The 22,309-nt window shown below is 39.0% G+C and overlaps 1 protein-coding gene across 1 annotated transcript in view; it reads right to left on the bottom strand.

Annotated features, from left to right (window-relative positions):
* Positions 1–22,309, bottom strand: part of DSCAM (DS cell adhesion molecule) — a 475,910-nt gene that overhangs the window by 24,708 nt on the left and 428,893 nt on the right. The window contains exons 27-31 of the mRNA XM_030020086.2: positions 19,613–19,789; positions 12,949–12,979; positions 7,181–7,296; positions 4,296–4,445; positions 320–517 (exon numbers count right to left, since the gene is read on the bottom strand). Of these exons, the coding sequence (XP_029875946.1) occupies positions 320–517; positions 4,296–4,445; positions 7,181–7,296; positions 12,949–12,979; positions 19,613–19,789 (672 nt within the window). The remainder of the gene's footprint in view (positions 1–319; positions 518–4,295; positions 4,446–7,180; positions 7,297–12,948; positions 12,980–19,612; positions 19,790–22,309) is intronic.

Genomic DNA, 22,309 nt, shown 5'->3' on the forward strand with positions numbered 1-22,309 from the left:
TGCCATTTCATGCAGCAAATACTACTTTTTCCTTTGGATACAGGAAGTACAGCACTTCGGCTACAGGAAAAATTACCACCATAGCTTTCAAAGGACTCCAGTATGCGTGTGTGGCATCAGAAACCACGGGCACAATATTTGTTATCATCGGCACTATATGCATTTGTGGCACCCCTTATAAATAGCCCACAGAAAAACACCCTGGCAAGGAAAAAATAATGACACCTAAGCACCAAGTGAAGTACGCCAAGGACCAAGAAGGTCGCTGCAGCTACCGCTGTCCCGTTTTCACAGCGCAGCCCTGCAGAGAGCCCCGTACCTGTGTCCTGCGAGGGGCTGACGCTGTAGCTGTCGCTTTCCTTGTCCACTGATCCTGCTGGCCTGGGGGTGGGCAGCCTCCAGTCTGTGGTGAGGGTATGAGCTGATATGGTGGGGTGAGGTCTGTTGAGGGTCCACTGACTAGCGTAGCGGTTGCGAGCTGTGGATCCGGTTTTGGCACTCCTCCTTGTGGTAGGATCTGTGGCGGATAACAGAGGGGGTATTTGCCACTTGGGTCTTGAATTGATAAGGAAACAAGCCCTGTCAGAAGGGGATGGCCACTGAAATCGTGTTGGTTAAAAAAAAAACCCAAAACATTCTTTGGGGGGGAAAAAAAAGAACAGTGAAAATGCTGTTCATTCCCAAACTGCTAATGCTTTTTTGAAATACCCTCTTTCTGATGAAACCATACATTTTAAAAACCGGTGCAACTGAAGAGCTGAGGCCCCACCAATCTCCCACTGACACATTCATTGTCCCTTTACTCCAACTTAAGCAGTTTTCCAGAACCAAAACCACTTTGAGATGTGAAAGAGCACAAGGCAAGTAGATCTGGTCAGGGATTTCACACCACATCTCAAGCGAAGTCTAAGGTAAATTATCAGCGTAGATGTGCCCTCAGAAACACCTTACACCAAGTACCTGCTCTCAGTTCGTAAAAAAAATGTGCTCAGAAATGTGGTAATATATAATTTCCTATTCTGGACATTTTATTAATACTTTTACTATATTGCAGTATTAATCAGCTACAGATTCCCTGTTTTTTTTAACAAGTAACCAAGACATAAAGCAAAACCTCTAATAGTGCCATCAGGGTTTCAGTAAGAATAGGTTCATAAAGATTTGACTGCTTTAAAAAAAATTAGTAAAGATATAAATTTTCTTAAACTTTACAAGTAATCTGCTACTTGTTTAGGGTCAGCAATGGTTTATTTTTTATTATCCTGGAGATAATATGGTGACCAAGGGAGGTAAAATGAGCTATCTGCCAGAACTGACGTCCTTAATTTTGTTAATAAATAGTTCTTCTGTAAAAGTGAGGCTTGTACTCCCTAACAAAGAAAGTGGAATAGAAAAATCATTATATGGCAAACAGAAAGTGACTAAATCAGCACTGAAGGATTTCTCTTCGAAGCTTCTGAAAGGATATTACTAACAATAGAAAGGGTATTAGAAACGAAAAATTCAAATCTATTCAAATGTTCTTTGACATTCAAATGGTGAAGTTGTCAGTCTTTGAGGTAAGAGACTTCAACAGAAGCAATTTAAAGAAAAAAACAATACCTAGATAATGACTCTGAGCATTGCTTCTGCCTAAGCATTCCCAGTAAGAATTTGTATTCTGCTGCTTCAAAGAAACAAGGTATTTATTTACTAGTATCAGCTATGGTCTGGTCCTTCTCCTATTTCACATCTTCCCCTTACAGCAGCGGAAAAATATGAACCCAATGTCATTGATAATTGATCCGCCTGGTAGTGCAACACATAGCCGCCTCACATGGATAACATCCAAAAATGCACTTGGCACAACGTGACCAGCCTGTCAGTATAAACCACCGCTTGTTCCAGCTGTGGAAAGTTGGCACGTGGCTGTCATAGCCAGAAGTGAGCCTCGTGTCTGCCTCGAGGGAAGACATGAAGGACAGGAGGAGAGTGCTAGTGGGAAAACTCTTGGCTTGGTGCTGGGGCTGCATTGTCTGCAGAAGAGAAGAGAAGGATCGGGGACATTTCATCAATACATATAAATACCTGAAGGGAAGGTACAAATTGGACAGAGCCAGGCTCTTTTCGGTGGTGCCCAGTGACAGGACCAGAGGCAATGGCCACAAGGTGAAACACGGGAGCTTCTCTCTGACCATCAGGAAACACTTCACTGTGAGGGAGGCTGAGCACTGGAGCAGGTTGCCCAGAGAGGTGGTGGAGTCTCCATCCTTGAAGATATTCAAAAGTCATCTGCGTATGGCCCCGGGCAGCCGGCTCTAGCTGACCTTGCTTTAAGCAGAGGGGTCAGACTAGCCGGTGCCCGGAGGTGCCTCCCTTCCAACCTCAGCTGTTCTCTGACCCCGTGACTCAGAAGGCTTTCGTCAGCAATTTGAAGGAGGTGGGAGAGCCTGCTGCCGGCACAGGAGGTCAGCGCTCGTCCTGCTGAGCATGTGCTGAGCAGTAGCTCTGCACCAGCTGTGCTGCGCCTGCGTCAGGGACTCTGTAGCAGGGACGCAGCAGGCTCCAGAGCTGCCGGTGTGATGGAAAACAGCACACATCTGGTGCCCCAGTTGTTAAGCCAGCTCTGCTGTCATATGCTGAAACATAACTGTAGAGAGCTGAGGTGAGCAAGGCAAAGGTTCGTGGAGCATACCTCTTATAAATAAATACAAAAGAACTAGAGAACAACTTCAAAAGTGCTGTAAGGGAATATTTGCCTATCAGTGAGTGTGAGTGTGCTCATACAGGAGGATCCATAACCTCTGAGCCATCCAGCTGGGCACTGCTCCCCTCTTCACAGAGAAAGCTGTGGGTCTGGGCAAAATCTCATAGCCTAGCCTCTATCAAGCCTATATTAGTGTCCTAAATCCAGAGAACACTACCTAAAAGTCTTTGACCCAGCACTGTGCACTGCTGCAATTAGATCTTTACTGCATAATAGAAGTGATGGTGGATTTCTATTTCCAAAGCTGGGCTGGACACGGATCATACCCTTACACATGAGTTAAATCCAAGTTTAATTTGAAGGAATTTGAAGGACATAACTGCACACAAAAAAGGGATTAGGTATGGAAGGTGCTGGTGCCATAAAATGCTGTGGTATGATACAGGCATATGGTTTTGGGGTGGTGTCTCTTTCCTTATTAGAAAAGGCAGGATTGGAAAACAATGGAGAGTCTATTGTTTACTCAGACAATCTTGATTGGCCAACATGATAAAAATTATATGATGATATTTTTGCTTTTAGTAAGCAGGCTAGCCAGCATGTACATGAATTAAAGGAGCGAGACAAGAGTGGTACCAGAAAGAAAACAAATAACATATCTTGACTCTTCTAATTCAAATGCCGTGACTCTCCATAGATGAAAAATTGTGGTACTAATCTAGTCCTCAAGAAATAACTAACCACATTTTAAAACTGTCAGAGTTAGAACAGCAGCAAGGTCAGGACTAGAACAGCTACCATTTATAAAGACTGGGGTGGAAAAGGAGATTAAATGAAGATTTTTCAAATAATCTGCATTCTAGCAACTAGGCTTTCAGTGTTTATTTTCACCGAACTCACCAAGTAAACAAATTCTGAAACCGTCAGGGGATAGAAATAATCCAAGAGATTTTAGAAATTGCACACTGCTAGTGAACTACATTTTGGTAATATTCCTAACTCATAAGTATTCCTTTGATCTAGTGATTTTTTTTCCCATTTATATAGATATGGAACACATTCATGAGAGATATAAGAAGAATGGATTGCTGCAGTTTATTAATTTATGATAGTATTTTAATCACTATAAGAATAACTTAGGATGAATATATCTGGGGAAAGTAATTTACCATAATAACTAAAACTGGAAGTACAACTTCAGAAAAGCAATAATGAGGAATGTATTTCTTGCTTGATTGATAGATAAGGAGGGAAGATGTATTTTGAAATACAATAAAGATTGATCATTAAGAAAAAAATATATTAGACACTAAAAGCCATTAAGCTAATTTACCCAATAAATTCTAGAAATTAAAATCTAGCATGCATTTGGTTTAATGAAAGCCAGGTATGAATTATTTCAAATTGCATTGCAGATGCATATGCCATTTTTACCATATTGAATCACTAAATGCAATTGTATAAGAAATGTTCTCTGCTGACCTAAATAGATTTCTCTCAACTTTCAGACTGAAGAAAAAAATCCCATGAGGATGCAAACGCAGGAGCACAGTATTCATTTTCCTATAGCTTTCTCCTCTCCAGGTAACATATTCTCTTATATGCTTACTTGTTCCTGGCCGGGCATCAGAAACATCCACCAGTGGTCCTGTAGCTTGTGACACGGACTGGTAATGTACTGTGTGGGTGACAGTCAGTGACTTCTGCTTAGACGTCTCTCCAAAGTCAGCATCAGTGAGCAGAACTGTTGATCTGTCATCTGTAAGTTAAAAAAACCATCAGATAATGAGTAACAAATTTTGTGTTTGCCAACATAAGAGCTTTGCAGCAAGTCCTCAGACATTTTCAGCTGGGCACCACCAGTGACAGTGGCAGCTCCCCCTTCTCTGCAGGACTGAAGATGGCTTTGAAGTGTGTACTGCAGCTTGGGAGCCCTGGGTTTAAACTCAAAGTTCATACAAAACTAAAGAATAAGTGTAGTTTTCATGTCAGTCTTTGTGATTTCACTTCAGAAATGTGCAACTGAGACAGACTATTAAGCATCCTTCCAAAAAGCTAATTTGTGTGTAATTAATTTTGGCCCTAATTCCTTCTTCCCCATCTTTTGAACACTGCCTTCTTCCCTTTCATTTTCAGAGAGCTCAGCTGAATTTGTCAACAACATATTGCATTTATTTCTTTTTATTAACATAATTAGTAATGTCCTCACTGAAATCACCTATGTCTTCCCAAAACGAGGTCATTAGGTAATGTTGCTAACTAACCCTCTACCAGTCAGCTTTTTCTCCAGAGACAGAATATTACAGAAGGGATGGTGATGACCCAAGACTGTTCTTAGGGAGTTGCTTATTTTTAAGCACGTGACTACCGCGGTGAAAGCAATGGAAATATACTTGCAGGGCAGCTAAGCATCCTTAAGTCCAGTGTTTTGCTGCTCTGGAAACTAAGGGCTAAGTCCTACCAGCTCTCTCTGCACCAAACCTCACCACTGTAGGTTTGAAAAAGAAGCTTTGGGGAGCTTTATGCGAGTCGTATAAGTTTTTCTCAACATAGTCAGTCCAGCTGACTATGGGCTTACCTGCAGCTGCAAAGAAAGGTGCAAGGTGAAGCCTGTCCTTGGGAAGGACTGGAAGAAAAAGGTGAGCACTGACCTTTACTGCTGTATGGTTCTGCTGCCTATTGCTTGCCTATGGGGTAGGATATATTCACCAAATTTCTACACAGACCTTGATCCCTGGAGAAAGCCAGTGCTATACAGCACTTTTCCTTTTTTTTTCAGTTGTGATCTCTGTATTGTATTTCTTCTGCTCCAAAGAGGAATCTGGTCCACTTGATCATGGAAGGTTTAACAGCAATAAATCTTCCACTGACTTTCTGCTTGCAGAACAACTATTTGCATGCTATCAGATTATCTTTTGCATTCTTTACAGGTTTTCTATCCATTCATAATAGTAATAAAAGCCACAAGAACTTCCTGCGATGCTATGCTATATAGCTTTGTAATGTATTTCTAAAGGGACTGGCGGCAGTGGGGCTTCTGTGCATTTACTAGTCAGCAGAGGTTGATCCGCTTCTTCTAAGCATTCCTGGGTTTGGGGTTTTTTTAACTTGACAAGATACCATTAAGGCAAACAATTCTGCACAATAACATAACTAGCATTTTTTACCCAAAGAAGGCCATAAATAGAATAAGCATTATGAAATCAAACTACTCTGTCTCTGGCAAAAGATGAGCTCTTATTCAAGTTGGGAATAAAGCCTCTTGGCAGTAAACTATGTCAAAGACTGCCAAAGTGCCTGCTTATTCTGAGTGCTGTGTGGAGACCTGGCTATTACCAAGGCACTGATCGCATTGCTGCAGTTAAGGCACTAATGGTATTTCTGCTATAACCCCCTATTGCTCAGCAACTGTAACTCAAAAAGAAAAACTGTCTTTAGGATGAAGCCTGGCACAAAAGACTGCATCAGAGAGGCAAACTTTGGGAAGCTCAAATCAGGATTTAAAAAAGTCTGTATTTCCAGTGAAGCATAGGTCTCCTTTTCAAATGTGCAGCACAAAATATGAAATGTCCCGAGGCCACCGCCACCCCCTGCCCCATGCCAGACTGACAGCAAGTGTGACAGGGTGCGGGGCTAAAGCAGCTTGTCCCTCCCCAGTGCAGGCAAGGACAGGAGATGCAGAGATGCTGCTCCCAGCTTCTGGGGAGCCACACCGTCCCTGGGATGCTGTTACACTCTCAGCCAGCATAGGCTTCTTCTACACAGATTTGAATCCAAATAAATCAGAAGTCTAACAAAATCAGTCATTCTGGAGGGTCTTGCCACGGTGTGTACCCATACAGTCATGAGATCAGGTTGTATATTTGTTCTGTTGAGATTTCAGACATCTTGTGTTTAAATTATTTGGAAAAAAACCCGAACACCAAACAATTCTATTTTTCATGACAGTTCAGCTATGTGCCAGCCACATGAGAAATCTTGTTTTCTGTTGTGTGAAACAGTTTAGATTTGAATTTTGCATGGATACACAAAAGCTGAAAACTGATCAAAATGTTGAAATATCATTTGCTATGAACAGGTGGATACAATATGCAACGTCTAAGTTTTAGAAGTTGGCTGTTGCCAATCTTTAAATACTGATATTGTAGTTTCAGAATTTCATTTTCCTTATAAGTAATGCCAGTGATCCAACTGCATAGTCAAAGCCAAAAGAGAAATCAAAATGAAAATCATAAAACTGCCAGTCTTCATTTACATTTCCTTCAAGCAGCTCTTTCCACCTGCTTCATTTTCCTTATGTCCTGCATTATTATAAATACTGTACTGAGATTACTTAAAATGGAAAATGATTCAAAGGGGAGAAAAAAAATCAGTTCAGTTTTCAAATGTGGCAAATTACTTTGTAGCTCTTTTTTCTTGATGTGTGCAGTGGGGAAAAGGTGTGGGGTAAAGTGACTGTTACATTAACCAGTGAAAACAAGCCCAACAGTTTACCAATGGTCTCCATCGTGTCCCTCTCCTCAATCAGAAGCTGTGCTCTGGGAATGTCTATGTGCATCCTCAGTGTTTGCTGCTGCTTATTAAGTGTATCTGATGTCCTGGTGTTCTTGCTAAAAAACAAAAGAGAAGCGAACACATTAACATTCAGCCTAAATGGAAAGATACTTGCAAACTTCCTCATTTTGAATTTGTCCAGCTCAAACAAAAAATAATGTAACCATAACCAGCAAAAATAGTCATACATCTTATTTCCCCCTCTTCGGAACAAGTGCATGGTATTAATTTATTGCACATGATAAGCAATTAGATGAATGCACAGCGTTGAGGGATTTGGTCTATTCTTTATCAGTAGGAATCTCCTGAAAATTTTGTATAGTTTTCTTCAAGTGTCATATAGTAAAAACACTTTGCAAGATGGACCTTTTCTTTCATTCCTCAAGAATGAGTCAAGAAACACACAACTGATCAAACAGGTCAGTAGGAAAATGATGACTTGAGTAATTTCTAATTATTTTTTTAACTTTTCGTTATTTTTCATTAGATAAATTCCAAACATCACTAGAATTGATAAATGAAAAAGCAAATTAACAACTAGGGATCCCATTAATAAATTGCATAAAATAAATAAAGGGTTTAGTCCCATTGATGTTCCAAGACTAGAATGGCAAATCTTGTTTACAATCATGGATTATTTCTAATTGATTGATGCAATATTCTAAAAAAGAACATAAACCAATTATTCTATCATCATGCAAATTGAAACAATTTCATGTTGAAGTTTGTGTACCAGAAAATGACTTCTTAAATGAGCTGTCTACCAAAAGCAAATGAAAATGGATAGTAAAACTGAGTGCTACAATCATTTCTAGTACAGAGCTTGCACCAAGAAACCTTCAGACTGCACTAAAAACCCAGGAACTTTTTGCCCTTTTAGATGTAATTACTCTTTGGAGGAGAGGAAATATTTGCAAATACTTCTATATGTAGGGAGGCTGAGGAAAGTTAAGACAAATCAGCCAGTAGTGTGATCCATGTGCTCAGACTTCAAAAAGCTTTAAAATCTAAAAGTGGAGGCTCATTTTCGACTGTAAAGTAGCTGTAGATAACTCGGTTTAATTCTCCTTTGGCAATGAATTATTGTTGTTAATGGAATCAGCGGAGGACTATTAAGCTGCTTGATGATAAGCTCACATCATCCCTGAGTGCAGGCCTCTACATCAGAGATTAATACATGTATGATGAGCCCACATCTCTAGACAATTTGCCTTAACTTCCTGTTGTGTCTCCATGTGAGCAAGACCTAATTATTGCAGGTTTGGAGGTTCTCCTAGAGTCTTTTTTAGGAGGAATTTCCTTGTCACATGGTCTAATTCTGCTCCAAATCCAAGACTGAGATCCGCAAGGCACACAGGTACATCTCTCTGGCTGCTTCTCACCTTCTGGCTTTCCCCGCTTTTGTGGTCCCCAGGATTAACAATATCTATGCATCTGAAACTTTAATGTCTCTGTCTTTACCTGGGTAGTTAGGTGGTACTATTGCCATCATGTACAGATGGATAGCTGAAATGCATTCAAACAGCCTACAACTGGTGCCTCATTTAATCATTATGGAAGCAAAATATCAGGAGAGCTACCCAAGGGCTGCCCAGACTTTTCTCCATATATAATCAGTGGAGAATAGTAGTCACAGTGTCTTATTAAGCACATAAATTTTCAAAGACATTTAGGATCCTAAAATGCAGACAGATTCCACACTGATGTTCTCGAAGTCTCTGCAAAGTTGCTGCATGGATTAGGTGCCACTCTCCTATTGATTTCCACTCAAGTTGCTGAAGTGTTGAGAGAATCAGAGTCTAATATATTATCTGCATGCCAAATATGCTTGAATACATGCCCTTGAAAAGTCAGACTACTTTGGGCTTCTCCAAAATCATAGAGCAAGCCTGGATCAAGTAGAAAACTGAATTTCTGAGGTTTAATTTCAATTAATAACCAATAATCCAATAGTTATAGGATACATGCAACCAGATACACATACAATCTGTGCAATACATAACTGAGTTTAATAAATGCATCATTGCACCCCTCCCCCGCTCACCAGGGACACAGGAGACAAAGGGATCAAATCAGACATTTTCCTCTGAGAATGCAGACCCCAGAATCCCAGTGAGAGCTAGAAGCTCTTCTGCAGTATGAATGTTCTATATTCCTACTATTGCAAAATACTTAACCACATAGAAAGTATTGTTTGGACCATAGGGAGCAGGAGGACCGTTCCCCAGGTTTGCAGTGTTATTGCTCCCCTGCCAAGAGAGAATTCTGAATCCCATTCTTGGCTCCAGTGATAGCTTTATGCAAAATATGTTGAAGGTCCTTCAAGCCAGAACTGGAACCCAGGTCTCCCTATATTAATGAAAATTCCCTACTATACTCAAGATTTATGCCTCATTTTGTGTGATCTCTCTCTTCCTCCTTACTGGTGTATTTAATTCTCCTGTATGCAGCGGCACAGTGGCGTGGAGTGTCCAAACACAGAAAGGCAATTGGCAGTAGCAAGAGTGTTGCTGCTGATTAGCATGCTATCTCTTTTCTGGCTCAAGGAATTTTGAATTATTTTCTGCAGACCACAATAGCTCAGCTTTGAGGTTATAAAAACCTGAAGTGCCAGCAGCAATTAAGTGCCTCTAGGACTTGGCAGCAAGGCAAAGATTTTTAGGATTGCAATTCTGAAGTTTGGTGCCCAAGTATTTTCTAACCTAGGAAAGTTCAGACGTCAGAGTATTGTAACAGTTTGGTGGATGAGGAGTCAAATGGTTAATTCTTTAAAGGGAGGAAGCACATCTACCTATATTTTCCTTAACCTACAGATATAAAATTCCCAAACTTAAACATGTGCTATGGCTGTTCTTTACCTGACAGACCTTGTAAGGATCTGTGTATAATAAAACTCATTCCCTCTGGTTCAATGAATCTTTGAGCTCCAAATTGTTAGAGACTGGGAGCCTGTCTGGGGAACAAGTACATATTTGCTGTAGTTTTTTACTCTACCCAGGTGTCTGCTTTTGGCCACTATGAAAGGCAGATACTTGGGTATGTAGACCTTTGGGTCTGATTAAGTACAGCTTTTCTGTACAGTCTGTGGATAAATGGGCCTTTTTCCAGAGCAAGTACAGTGTATAATATATTTTGAAAGAGTGTACATAGTTAAAAGAACATTGCCTTTTAAATAATCTTTCTGGATCTTTAATAAAAAAAATACTTACTTGAGTGACTGTCTGTATGCACAGGAGAGGGTTAAACCAATCAAGCTAGTTATGTAAAGGGATTAAATATGGTGCTCTGAAAACCCAAAGTCATTCTGGATCCTTGGCAGAGAGGCCATGTCACAGTTTTCTGATGTTTAAGATGGTTGTTGTAAAAACATATGGAAAACTAAATTGTGTAAAAAAGCAGCCTGACCGAGGGTTTGAAGGTTGAGAAGAAAAGTTTCCTCATGTTGTGGTCAAAGTTAGAAAGCTCAGTTGATTGCTATATTAATTCACAGTGAACTGTTACAAAGAAGTTGGCTGGACCAATGCTTTCACCCGAAAGAAACATTAAAAAGCTGTGATTGTTTGGCAGCAGGAACTTTTATTTGCTAGTTTAAGGTATCAGCAACAAGTTGTGCAGCTCCGGTTAAACCGCTAACTACTGGGGCTTATCCTGCTCCCCAGATATTTGACTTACACAGCCAAAGCCAGCGACTTTCAAAGCAAAGACTAAAGCTCCATTCTTAATCAGCTTTACACATGCTCATTGAAATCTCCTCAAAGTGGAAGATACACAAAGCTCTCTCCATCCTCACACCTTCCTACCAAGCAGGGAATCATCTTTTCTGCTTTCTGTCCAATTAATAAATGTCAAGGCATAACCCACAGCATACCCTCTTTTTTTGATATTTTTATCATAGCAGATTTTGGTGAAATCTAAAAGATATAAAATACCATGGGTTTTATAATAAGTGACTATTGCTTTGGAGAGGCCTTATTATCCTTTGATTATTAACGTGCTAAATCTTCAGGAACATCTAGCGATGGCGGGTAGCTCAGGTTTCAGTTGGAGGTATATCATATTTATCACAAGTGACACAGCATTTAGCCTGTAGAACACAGGTTCTCCTATACAGCATCATTTTGAGAGCTCCAAGTTATGATGTGTGTGCAAATGTAGGCCTATATCCCCTATTTCCTCTAAAGTCCTGTTTTAGTAGTAATTTGCCTTTGTTCACACTTTTAGAAGAGAAATATAAAATATGACTATTTAATAAAAACAAGATTATTTGTTAATAAATGAGATGGGGGAAACTGACTTGATCATATTTCAATGTTGGTGAAAGGAAAAGCAAAAAGAAACAGTGGCAGATGAGTTACCTAGAAAACCAACTCTGAACTAAAGGCTGGGAAGGAACCTGACTGCTCTCTGAGTGCATCAGGCGGGGAGGGCAAAAGAAGCTCTTTAATTTGAAGGTTGACAGCACCAGAGGAAAAGATGGGTCGAAACTGGACACTTATGTTGGCAGTTTGATAGAGTTTTCTGAGCGTCAGAGGAATGAGACTCTGAAATGGCCTTGCAGAGGTCTTATGTGTGGTTGTCACTGGGACTGAATATCTTCATCCAGGAGTTTCAGCCAGTCTGTGCTGGGTTTTTTTAGGGAACAGGCTTGCTGCATATGCTAATCTGTGCTGTTTTCTGCGACACTGAAAAATAGCAGAGCATATCTTCCTGAAGTTGCTTAAACCTGCAATCTGCTGCTAGCAGGGATTTCTAACTGGCAGGTAGGAAGGGTATGACCTGACCTGCATGACCAGTCTTGTTAACATCAGTGGGACTATTCAGATGTATTGGCTTAAAGCTGAGTTTACACTAAAACCATCTGTCACCATGTCTTTGGAAAGTATATTCTTACAATAGCAGATGAAGTTTATCACGGGTGAGGAAGTTTAGAGTACAGTTCATCTGGTAAAATATCTATGACATTCTCAAATTTGTTGCTTAAAAATAAAAAGATTTTCTAGCAAACCAATTTTGAACTTAAACTCATTTGAACTTAAAAATAATCCCCTGGTGATCCCGTTTTCAAATATATGCAGTAGTTTTAAAGTTCAATATTCTCCCCAGACAAAACAATAAACATTGAAGAGATGAAATTTCCATCTTTGAAAGAATTGTGGTGCCAGAATAGTCATTCTGTTGCAATTCAACAACTGAATTAGATTTCTGGATGCTGAGCTAATGGAACAGAACTGGAAAATAATAAATGGATTTACCTGCTCTTCTATACCTTTGGGTATAAGCAGCTAGCAATAGTGAATTACATAAATATAACTGTAAAGTTTAGAGATATTTGCATCCAGGCACTTACTGCCTTCAATCAGATGTTCTCTGAAGAGCAATTACTTTGCTACATATTATGAAAATGTTTTTCTGAATAGGAAAAATGTCCAAACGGACCCACATAGCTTCTATAATTTAATCTACTAACACAGAGTTCTCAGTTTTTTATCATTGTATTCCCTCACAGATACTGTCCGAAATTGTCTTTTTTTTCCCCATTGCTAACCAGCAATGTGTCCTAGCTCTTAACAAACAGTCAAACGGTGTGTTTTGAAAAAGGACTTAGGAATAGAAGGTTTACTTCTCTGTTTGTCCCTATAATAATTTTTAAATATGATGCCATAGTTGACAGACATTTTTCAATTTAAAAACATTAAGTCTATTCTTACCTCATAAGCATTTCAGCCAAACTCTTTGCATCTAGAAGAAAATAGAAGAAATGTCATCACAAATGAAAATCTATTTGATAGCTTGATTCTTAGGAAGTAAGTGATTTCAGTCAGCCTTGTTTAAGACCACGGTTGTTTCTCAGATCAGTGACAAGAATAAAATCATCTCTAAAGTCCCTACTTTTGCTGAAACTGCATTTCTGCCCCAGACAGTCCTGTTTAGTTCATCAGTAGCACCAAAGATGCTTGGAGAACTGCAAGCTACCATTGGCTTAACTAGAAAAAACTACAGAAACTTATTAGAAGTAGGAACAGTTTAACCAATAATGGGGATCTCTGTTCCTTCATGCCACAGCTAGCAAGTAAAAAGGTGAGGAAGGAAGAAAAGGCAAGAAGACAAAATGTTGACATCCATTTCTGGGCAGAAGCCAAACCCAAGCTGGATGAGCAGTTGCCAACCTGCCATTTCCAAACCAAACCTGACTGCGTGGAGGTCTGAGCAAGGGAGGTCTCCAAGGAGTTAACTTGTTTGGTTGCTCTCAGATATGAATGTTTTTCCACTAGCAATAATTCAAAACTGCTACTGGGTCTTCAGAGGACAGTCTATACACAAAACAGAAGGTGGCTTATTCCCACATGGATCAGCCCTGCAAAATGAGGTGCTGCTGAAGGAGCAATATTCCTCCTGTTGTTGTCATTGCTGTTATTATTACCATAAAATCCTTTGGGGATATAATTATTCTGGTACTTCTCAGATCAAAAGACACAGCTGAAGGTTGGTTCACCAAGTATTCTTCAGGCAGCTTTCCGTAAAACTTTGTCAACATAATATAATAATTTCTGTAGTATTATTCAGCAAAAATAGACAGCTATGCTTTGTTCTGCAGTCTGCCGCTAAACAAACTCACTTAAAAATGCTGACTCCAGAGTCCTTAAGTATATCACACAGCAACAAAGCAGCCTTTTGTGCAACCAAGGGAAGCAAATCTGAGAAGAAAACAGTTCCAAGTTCTAAGTCTTCAAGCAACTCTCCTATTACATGAAATTCTAATTTATTCTTTTATCTGCTGGTTGTAAATCTACCAGCACTTGCCAAGCCATTTACTGAATTTGTCTTTGCTTTCTCCATCTCACCTTTTTATTCCTTAATCACCTCTTGGGTCTCCTACACCTACAACAATTTGCTTGCCCGTGATCCTATTAAATATCCTGCCTTTAAAATTCAGAGGACACAGGTGGAAACAAACCACTATCTTAATGCATTGCTTTGGCTACATTTGTATTCATTTTTAAAAGGAATGGACAAAGGGCTCTTTTTATTAATAAAAAAACCTCAACAAAACCCCTTCCATCCACTTTCTACATTCTGTTTCTCTGACACTGCACCAGCTTGCCTGTTTTAAGCTTTATTCCTCACCTACTACTGGAGAAGCTGAAATTCTGTGCTTCCACTCCTTTATTTTTAACCTTCCCCTATCCCTTTTCAGCACAAAGCATGGCAGAATCCTGGTGGAGGGAAGGACTCTTCATCTGAGATGTCCCATCTAATCCAAACAGTGGTCCATTTAAGCACTCAGACTCTCTATTTTTCACTTTGTTTGGGATTGCCTTTTGCTATTAACGCTCTTATAAGTGGTACTATATAGTAGAAGACGTCTTTATCATCAGTCAGAAACAAAAATACCGCTGCTGCTCCTAAACGACCTAGAGATAGTTTTGCTACTGACTTCTAAGGACCCAGGAAGGGATCCAGTTCTTCTGAAGAACACTTTAAAAAAAAAGCAGCTCTGGTTCCAAGTCATGTTTTTTTCAGCAAACTTTATGATGCTTCTTGTTATTCTAGCAGCACTAGGATCATGAAGAGACTATGCACACATTCTCCCTCTGGCACATATAATAAGGGTGATTTAACATGCAAATATTGTTTTCATTCAGCTAGCAGCTTTTGTGAAGCAACTGCTGCCCCCTTAAGTGAAGATTATGGATACTTGTGCTAGTAACTCACAACTCAAGAAAAGCTGAAGGGACAAAGTTGAAGGTTGCTTGGCCCAATGTCGTTCAGTTTGCTTTTTAGTTTTGTTTAAATGACAAAAAATCTCCCTCACACGTTCTCAGGTGCTGGACAGCTTATAGCTGTGTTCCATGCTGCATCTGGAAAAAATGTTATGTCCTCACCATTAAATGTATATGGCACATATTCAAATGCACATTAACATATATGCATTCTTGGTCAAAAAGATGCAAAGGAGATTGTGCAATTTCAATCAAAAATAACATGAGGCATCATGCAAGATCATGTTATGTGTCAAAAGCTGAATAAGGAAGTACTGCAGAAAAAAAAGGAACTCCATCAGCAGGGTTTGAATGTACTAATTATTCAAGCAGATAGTTACAATGGTCAGCAGCATTACTATAGTTAATGATGGCTGTCCTGGACACACAGGCTGGTGTAGGACTGGACCAAACCAAACATCCCAAGAAGATAAGGGATCTTATGTATCTGTCAAAGCAAAATCCAGAAGCCTAAAAGCAACTGAATATGGTAACAGTGTGTCCAAAACATCAGCTATAGGAGAAATGCTGGTTTCACAAACCAATGAGTATAGACTACGGATTGTAATGTGTATTTCCTACATTACACTTTTGATCAGCAAACTGAGAATTCTTCATAAAATAAGCCAGTATCTCTGCCAGCATCCTATCTCCCAGCTTTCAGGTGGGCAAAACAGGGCTCAGGGAGGCCATGAATGACAGAGTGAAGGGGATGATTTCCCGCTCCAGCCAAGCATCACCCCATACCTTAGTGAAAGACAAACTGCTCCTCGCCGTGGGTTTGACACATGACTGCGCCGACAGGCATGGACCCAGCGGCAGCCCTCACTTCCATTTGCTGGGGCAGCCGCCTTTAAAATTCTTAACACATTTGGCTTGTCCCCTGGGAAATCAGGGGCCGTGATACAGTTTTATCTTGCGTGCTGGCACTTCTGAACTATCATGCTGCACTGATACTTTCTGCTTGGATTAAGGTGAGTTGGATTTAAAAACAAAGGGAAAACTATTATGGTAGTAGTGGAGCTAGGTTAATAGTAAGGAGAAAGAGTGGTAAGTCATCAGGTTTCTCTGTTATAATATATGCTGACCTACTGAATGGCTGCATGAACTCCAGCAGTCAATTGACCTTCTTGTGGCCTGACCTGTGGAACTACTAAACTGAGCAAAAATCAAGGCTTTGCTGAGAACTACGCTTTCTTTCTAAACAGAGTACTCCTGGAGAAATAAATCATACTGGGCGTGACACAGGAGGAAGAGAGTTACCTGTCCCTACGTGCTAAAACAAGGAGTAAAAGGATTAGGAATGGAGAGACTGTTGTCCTTATGCTACATTTGCCCCACAGAAACTGGAGTCACAAACCCATTGTCTATAAGCACAGATACAAATGTTTGTATACAGAATATACTGCAAATAAATCTGCAATTCCCACTCCTCTTTGTCAAGCAGGTTCAAAGAAAACACGTCTACTGGAGCCACAAAAGCAAGAGTTACATCTGTAATTTGTATAAATTCCTTTAGAAGGTCCCACTGTGGAAACTATTATTTCTGATGTAGACTAGAGGAAAGTTGATGGTGGAATCATGATTTAGGAAAAATGAGTCCTGTGCCTCAGAGAAACCCCACCAGGTGATACATATCAAGTCATAGTGACAGGATTTCAATTTCAAAACTAATTCAGATGAAAGTTGAACACAACAACTACTAGAGCAAAACAGGGTTTTTAGTTAGGAGATGAGAAAAACTTGTACACAGGATTTTTTTAGAGAACTTACTAAGGAGTTCTTTGGAACAGCAATACTGATCGTCAGTAAGATGTTTAGAACATGAAGTAACCTCCAGAAGAGCAGAAAATGGCTAATATGGGATCAGTCTTCAAAAAGAATGAACAAAAAAAATATGAATTACTGAAGTCCTATCAATCTGATCTGGGCAATGAGCAAAATGATGAAAAAAATGGAATGAAGCTTGATGAAATGAATTAAAGTAGTTGGAATAATTGAGGCCAAGCAATATAAACTTGTGGTCAATCAGCCATGTGAAACAAAGTTGATTTTTTTAAAATGAGATTAAAATTCACTGAGAATTGATGACACTGAAGAAACTCTCACTGAGATACGATTAAATAATGTTAAAGTATTGTATTTATATTTCTCTAGAGCAAAGTTTCGGTACCTCAAAATATTTTAGTAGCAAAGTAGCATGATATAAAAAATTAACACAGCAGCCATTTTACATGGGTTTCAACATATCCAAAACACAATTTTAGGCAGAGAATCATTGTTTAATATTAATTTTCATCATGCACCATAGGACATGACACTGTTGGTACTTCAGTTGTCTGGAGTTAATGAAATAATATCTGATAAAAGTTTGAAAATGACACAAGAATTAGGTAGCTAAATATAATGAAAATGCCAGGTCACTAAGGCATAACAATCTGGATCATCAGGTAGGTTGGCCACAAGTTAGCAATGTATCTGTTGATACCTGTATGAGGTCATATATCAAGAATACACACCGTAGCTATACAATGGAGAATGTTATCCTGTTGAACTGTGATCAGAGAATTGTCAGATGCTCTCAAGGATAAGATGTTAAATGCAAATTCTTAAAACAATGCTGTACCCAAAAAGGTGATCCTTGCAGATATAGACAGAAGACCATAAAGGGAAAGAAGAAAGGCTGTTACCTCTCTATCTGATGCTGTCTGTTGCTGGAAGATTATGTTAATTTCTAGCATACAGAGATGAGGAAAGCTACCTAAAGATTGCAAAGGGACCAGATAAAAGCCTTGAAATTAATAAATGATGGGAAAACTACAGAGAAAAATTAAAGAAGATTCATCTGTTTCATTTCCCAATTAAAACATTAAGAAATTACTTGGTTACCACCATGTAAAAGGAATACCCTCAGAGACTGAAAATATGATACAAAAATGAATTTCAGTCCCTGTACAGCAGACAGAAGTATAACAGGACCAGATGGCTGGGATGTCAAGCCATAGCTTGACAAATTCAGATAAGAAGTGAGACACAGCTTTTACAGATATGGTAGTTAAATCCTGATGACTTTTATCAAAAGTACTGATGAATTCTTTGCCACTGCGTATGTTTAAGTGAAGCTCAGATATTTTTCGAAATTCCTATATTCTTAGAGGAAATAATTCAGAGAAGTCTTATGTTATGCAAAAGCCATACTGGCCAGTGATCATCAGCCTTCTTAAGGGACTGTAACTCAAGAACCTATGAATACTTGTAAATAAACCATGAAAAACTAAATGTGCATAGCCATCATTTCCTGGAGCCAAGGAGCTCAAAATATCCTGCTCGTTAGTGGATGGAATTCCACAGTATTTCTGACAAGATAAGATAATACTTTCTTCACCTTTAACCTACTACTTTTTTTGGTGAAAAAAGCTGCACAGAGGTAAATGACTTAAAAGAATTTGAATGAGAAATTTATTATACAAGCTAAAGCATCCAGATGCCCTGATTTCCAGAGCTGTGTATGAACCATAAGGCTAGTTGTCCTCTTGGATCTACAAATTTGCCCATGCCTAAAAGCCCTGTATCCCTGTCTCTTTGTAAAAACATCAAAAATATTGTTACAAAAGACAAAATGAGACCCAAAAGAAAGACACGTAGGTGCTAAGGTGAGATGGAATACACAGGTTTGGTCCTGGCTTTAATATATATCACAATCACATTTTGGTTAAAATACAAGTAACTAAACATTTTGGTGGCTCTTGGAAACGATTAGACTTATTTTTGCAGGTGATAAACTGCTTTACTATTTATTCAGTATGTGATTTGAAAGGCTTTTTCCCAAATACGTTCAGTGTAAGGTCTGCTGTTGTGTGCTAGTGCAAAACATGCAGGGACAAGTGCAGAAGCGGCAGACTGCAAGGGTCAAAAACCTGGTTGTGGCTCAGCCAGGGGTATTTACTAGAAGACTGATCAAGTTGAAAAAATTCACAGTTCTAAAACTTATTCACATAGCAAACACCTGAATTTTAATAAGGATTAGAGAAAAGTACAGATCAGTGACAATGAAAGGTCAGTGAACAATGAAGTGTTGTTGTAAGAGTTCTGTTATAACACATCATAGGGAAAAAGATGTGGTAACAAATCTGAGAATATCTGGTTGTGTTTTCTAACCTACTAACATGTGGCTACTTTCACTTTACAATTCGGGAATCATGGTTTGCATCTGCTGGAAAAGTGAAATCCCCCCATCTTCAGAACATCGGATTTTATCCTTCGACAAAAAAATATGATTTCAGATTATTGAGACCATTCACAAGGGAAACAAACAAAAACAAAAAAAGGAAAACAAACAAACAAACACCAACACATGACAATTATTGTACTTTCCCCCATGCAAAATAATAACAATGCATACATGAGTGATTTTTTAGGAACTTACTACCAAAAGAAAAAGAAGGAATTTCTGTAGAAAACACATATGCTTTGTTGCCTCATGTCTGTTACATATTGCAGGAAAATTATACCAACTGGGGATTGAACAGTTTGGTCACATGCAGCCCCACTTGTACTTTCATGTTCAGGGGGTACACATAGGTAGACATATGTGCCACAGCCCTCATCTTACCTCGCAGCCGCTTCAGTCTCTGCTCCCTCCTCCTCCTCCGCACGATCAGCAGCATCACAAAAAGCAGCAAGACCCCCACCAAGATACAGGAAATGGTCACCAGCATCTTTAGCCCTTCGTTGGTTGCCAGCCCTTCCTCACTTTGCACAACTGACTTAATGAGTGGAGGGATTGTACCTGGAAACAGTGTCATGATATTAGATGCCTATTAATGAAGACAAAAGATTGAGTTTTCAGGGAATATGGCATGTTATATGCTTCAGCTGCATGCAGAACATTAAGAAGGATTTGTCATGTTCAGGGCAGATGCTGTGTTTGCATGTGTAATGGCCACGCACATGTAACCAGTCACACTGGTAACAAGGTGCTGCCTGCAGAGACTCAGAGATTATCAGAAATCGAGAAGTGCATTCACTGATGAAAGAAAACCATGCCCATTATACAGTCAAATACTATGATTAATTTTAAGTCATATTAAACCATTACAAAGCTGTAAGAGATCTCAGAATTACTACCTATGTAAGTTACTCCTTACTATGGGAAAATAGCACTGCTGTGACATATTCATACTTTCTTCTGGGCTTTTCTTTGTAAGGAACATATTTGACAAAGTTCATTTTGTGCTACCTACATCAGATGAATCCTTTGCACAGAAGCTTTCTTATATCACGTCTTAGGGGTGCAGCAGTGATATTGATCTGAAATTCAGATAGCCAACCTGATGCTAATTTGCTAAAGAGTGGCTGACATTATACTCATCAGTAAAACAGGAGAGTAACACTGGATAGAAACAATCAAATTTTGAGAGTGAATTGAGGGAAATGAATCTACAAACTACTGGCATTGGCAGGCAGCTCACTTTTTCATTTTGGGACATATTTGCATTTTGAATATAACTAGCTTCCTGGTGATATATAATACTTGAACTTTTCCATTCTTTTTTTCTTTACTTCTAAAGGACGTGAGAAGAATGCAGCACTTTCTTTGGAAGGCTGTTTAGTCATGGAAGACTTCTCACTCATTTCCTGATTACTATTAAACTGCTGAATGCAACCACAAATGAGGCTATAAAATGCAGATTTGTTTGAAATGGGTAGAAACACGCAAGTATTGTGAACTGTGATGACTTTCGATGGAAGCTATTCAATTTTAACCAGCTACTGAAACATAAAAGTGGCTACTTACTTGCTAAAAGGGTAGGACGGTGAGATAGAAAAACAGACACATCCTTTTTACATTTTAATTGCTGCATTGAGCGATATAGTTATATCTCATTATGTACCATACAGCATAAGAAAAAAAAATTGTGCTATGATGTAGTACAATGTGATGCCATAACACAGTGAAAATGTAGAATTCTAAGTCATGTTTTTTCAGAAGAGCTATTTGAGTTGCATATAATGAGAAGAGTAGTTCCCTAAAGGGAGGAAGATAAACAGAAAAGCTACAACCATCCAAACCTATATCAGGTACTTTGGAAAATTTATTTTCTTACAATTGCATTTTGAATATTTTTCTACTGTTCCATTGCAGTTCTTTCCCATAATTTTTCTTCTTTTTCTAATTTTCCATTTCTTGGAATAAATGCACAGCAGGATTTTTTTATCTTGTCTTAACTGAGATGCAGTTTTTGCACTACTCTAAAGGCAAAGAAAATGATTAGATGAAGAAATGGAAAGAACTTCAAGCTCCTGAAGGTAATACTAATAACTGCCTCTAAATCCTCCTAAACCCTCCTGAATACTAAAGGGCCAAATTTTGCTCTGAATTAAAGTCACACAGACAATTGGCTAAGGACTGTTGGGTTCAAGATTACCTAAAATTATGTCTTGCTCTCCTTAATACTTTAATGAAAATCAAATTAAGAGTGGCCTTAATTTCAGTTAAACCTTAAGTGTTTAGGTAAGTGATTATCATTTTCCATACCTCTTCCAAATAAAGTGTAAACCTCATAATGCTATATACAGGCAGTACAAGTTTAATTAAAAAAAACATACTGCAAGTTTATATACCCTTCACATTATCCATTTGTGGATATTCAGCAATTATATTAGAAATTACTAAAACTAAACCTGCTATCCATTGAGAAAACACCATTTAAACTTTTGTTGTCATTCTAGGTGTTGGCTATGAGTAGAATAGTCAAAGCTTTTCTCAGAACAAAGTCCCAGAAATTTGGGAGGGGTTTTTTTTTTCCAGGTCAATTCACCATCATCGCCCTTTATTAGCCTGCTTTACTGACGCTTCATAGAAGCTGTAATTTGAATGTCTCTGACCCCATTTTCCCCTGTGTTGCAGCCCTTCCAGCATCTCCCATTGCACCTTGTGACTTTAGGACTACCAAGTATTTTCCATGTCCTAACTGGTCCTCATGGTAGGAAGTCCCCTGGTGGGCTAGAATCAATTAACATAGTTTAGAGCAGCTACCAAGCTGATCTGATTTAATGTCAGGGCTACTGAGTAGCTGATCTCTGAGTCAGGAAGCTCCTTTGCTTGTAGTGCTGCACACTACAGCTGCACATTGCTAAAAATAACTCCTTAAGTATTGAGTGCAAATGTTCTGAAAAACAAGGGGCAGGAAGGTCATAAAATCTGTAAGCTGAAAATGGTTAGCTGAAATATCTATGAACGGAAAGCAAAAAGTCGCACGTAGATCTGTCATTAACCTTTTGACCTAATTCACTACGAAGAGATTTA

This window comes from Aquila chrysaetos, chromosome 7 (genome assembly GCF_900496995.4).
Source record: "Aquila chrysaetos chrysaetos chromosome 7, bAquChr1.4, whole genome shotgun sequence".
Classification (NCBI taxonomy): domain Eukaryota; kingdom Metazoa; phylum Chordata; class Aves; order Accipitriformes; family Accipitridae; genus Aquila; species Aquila chrysaetos.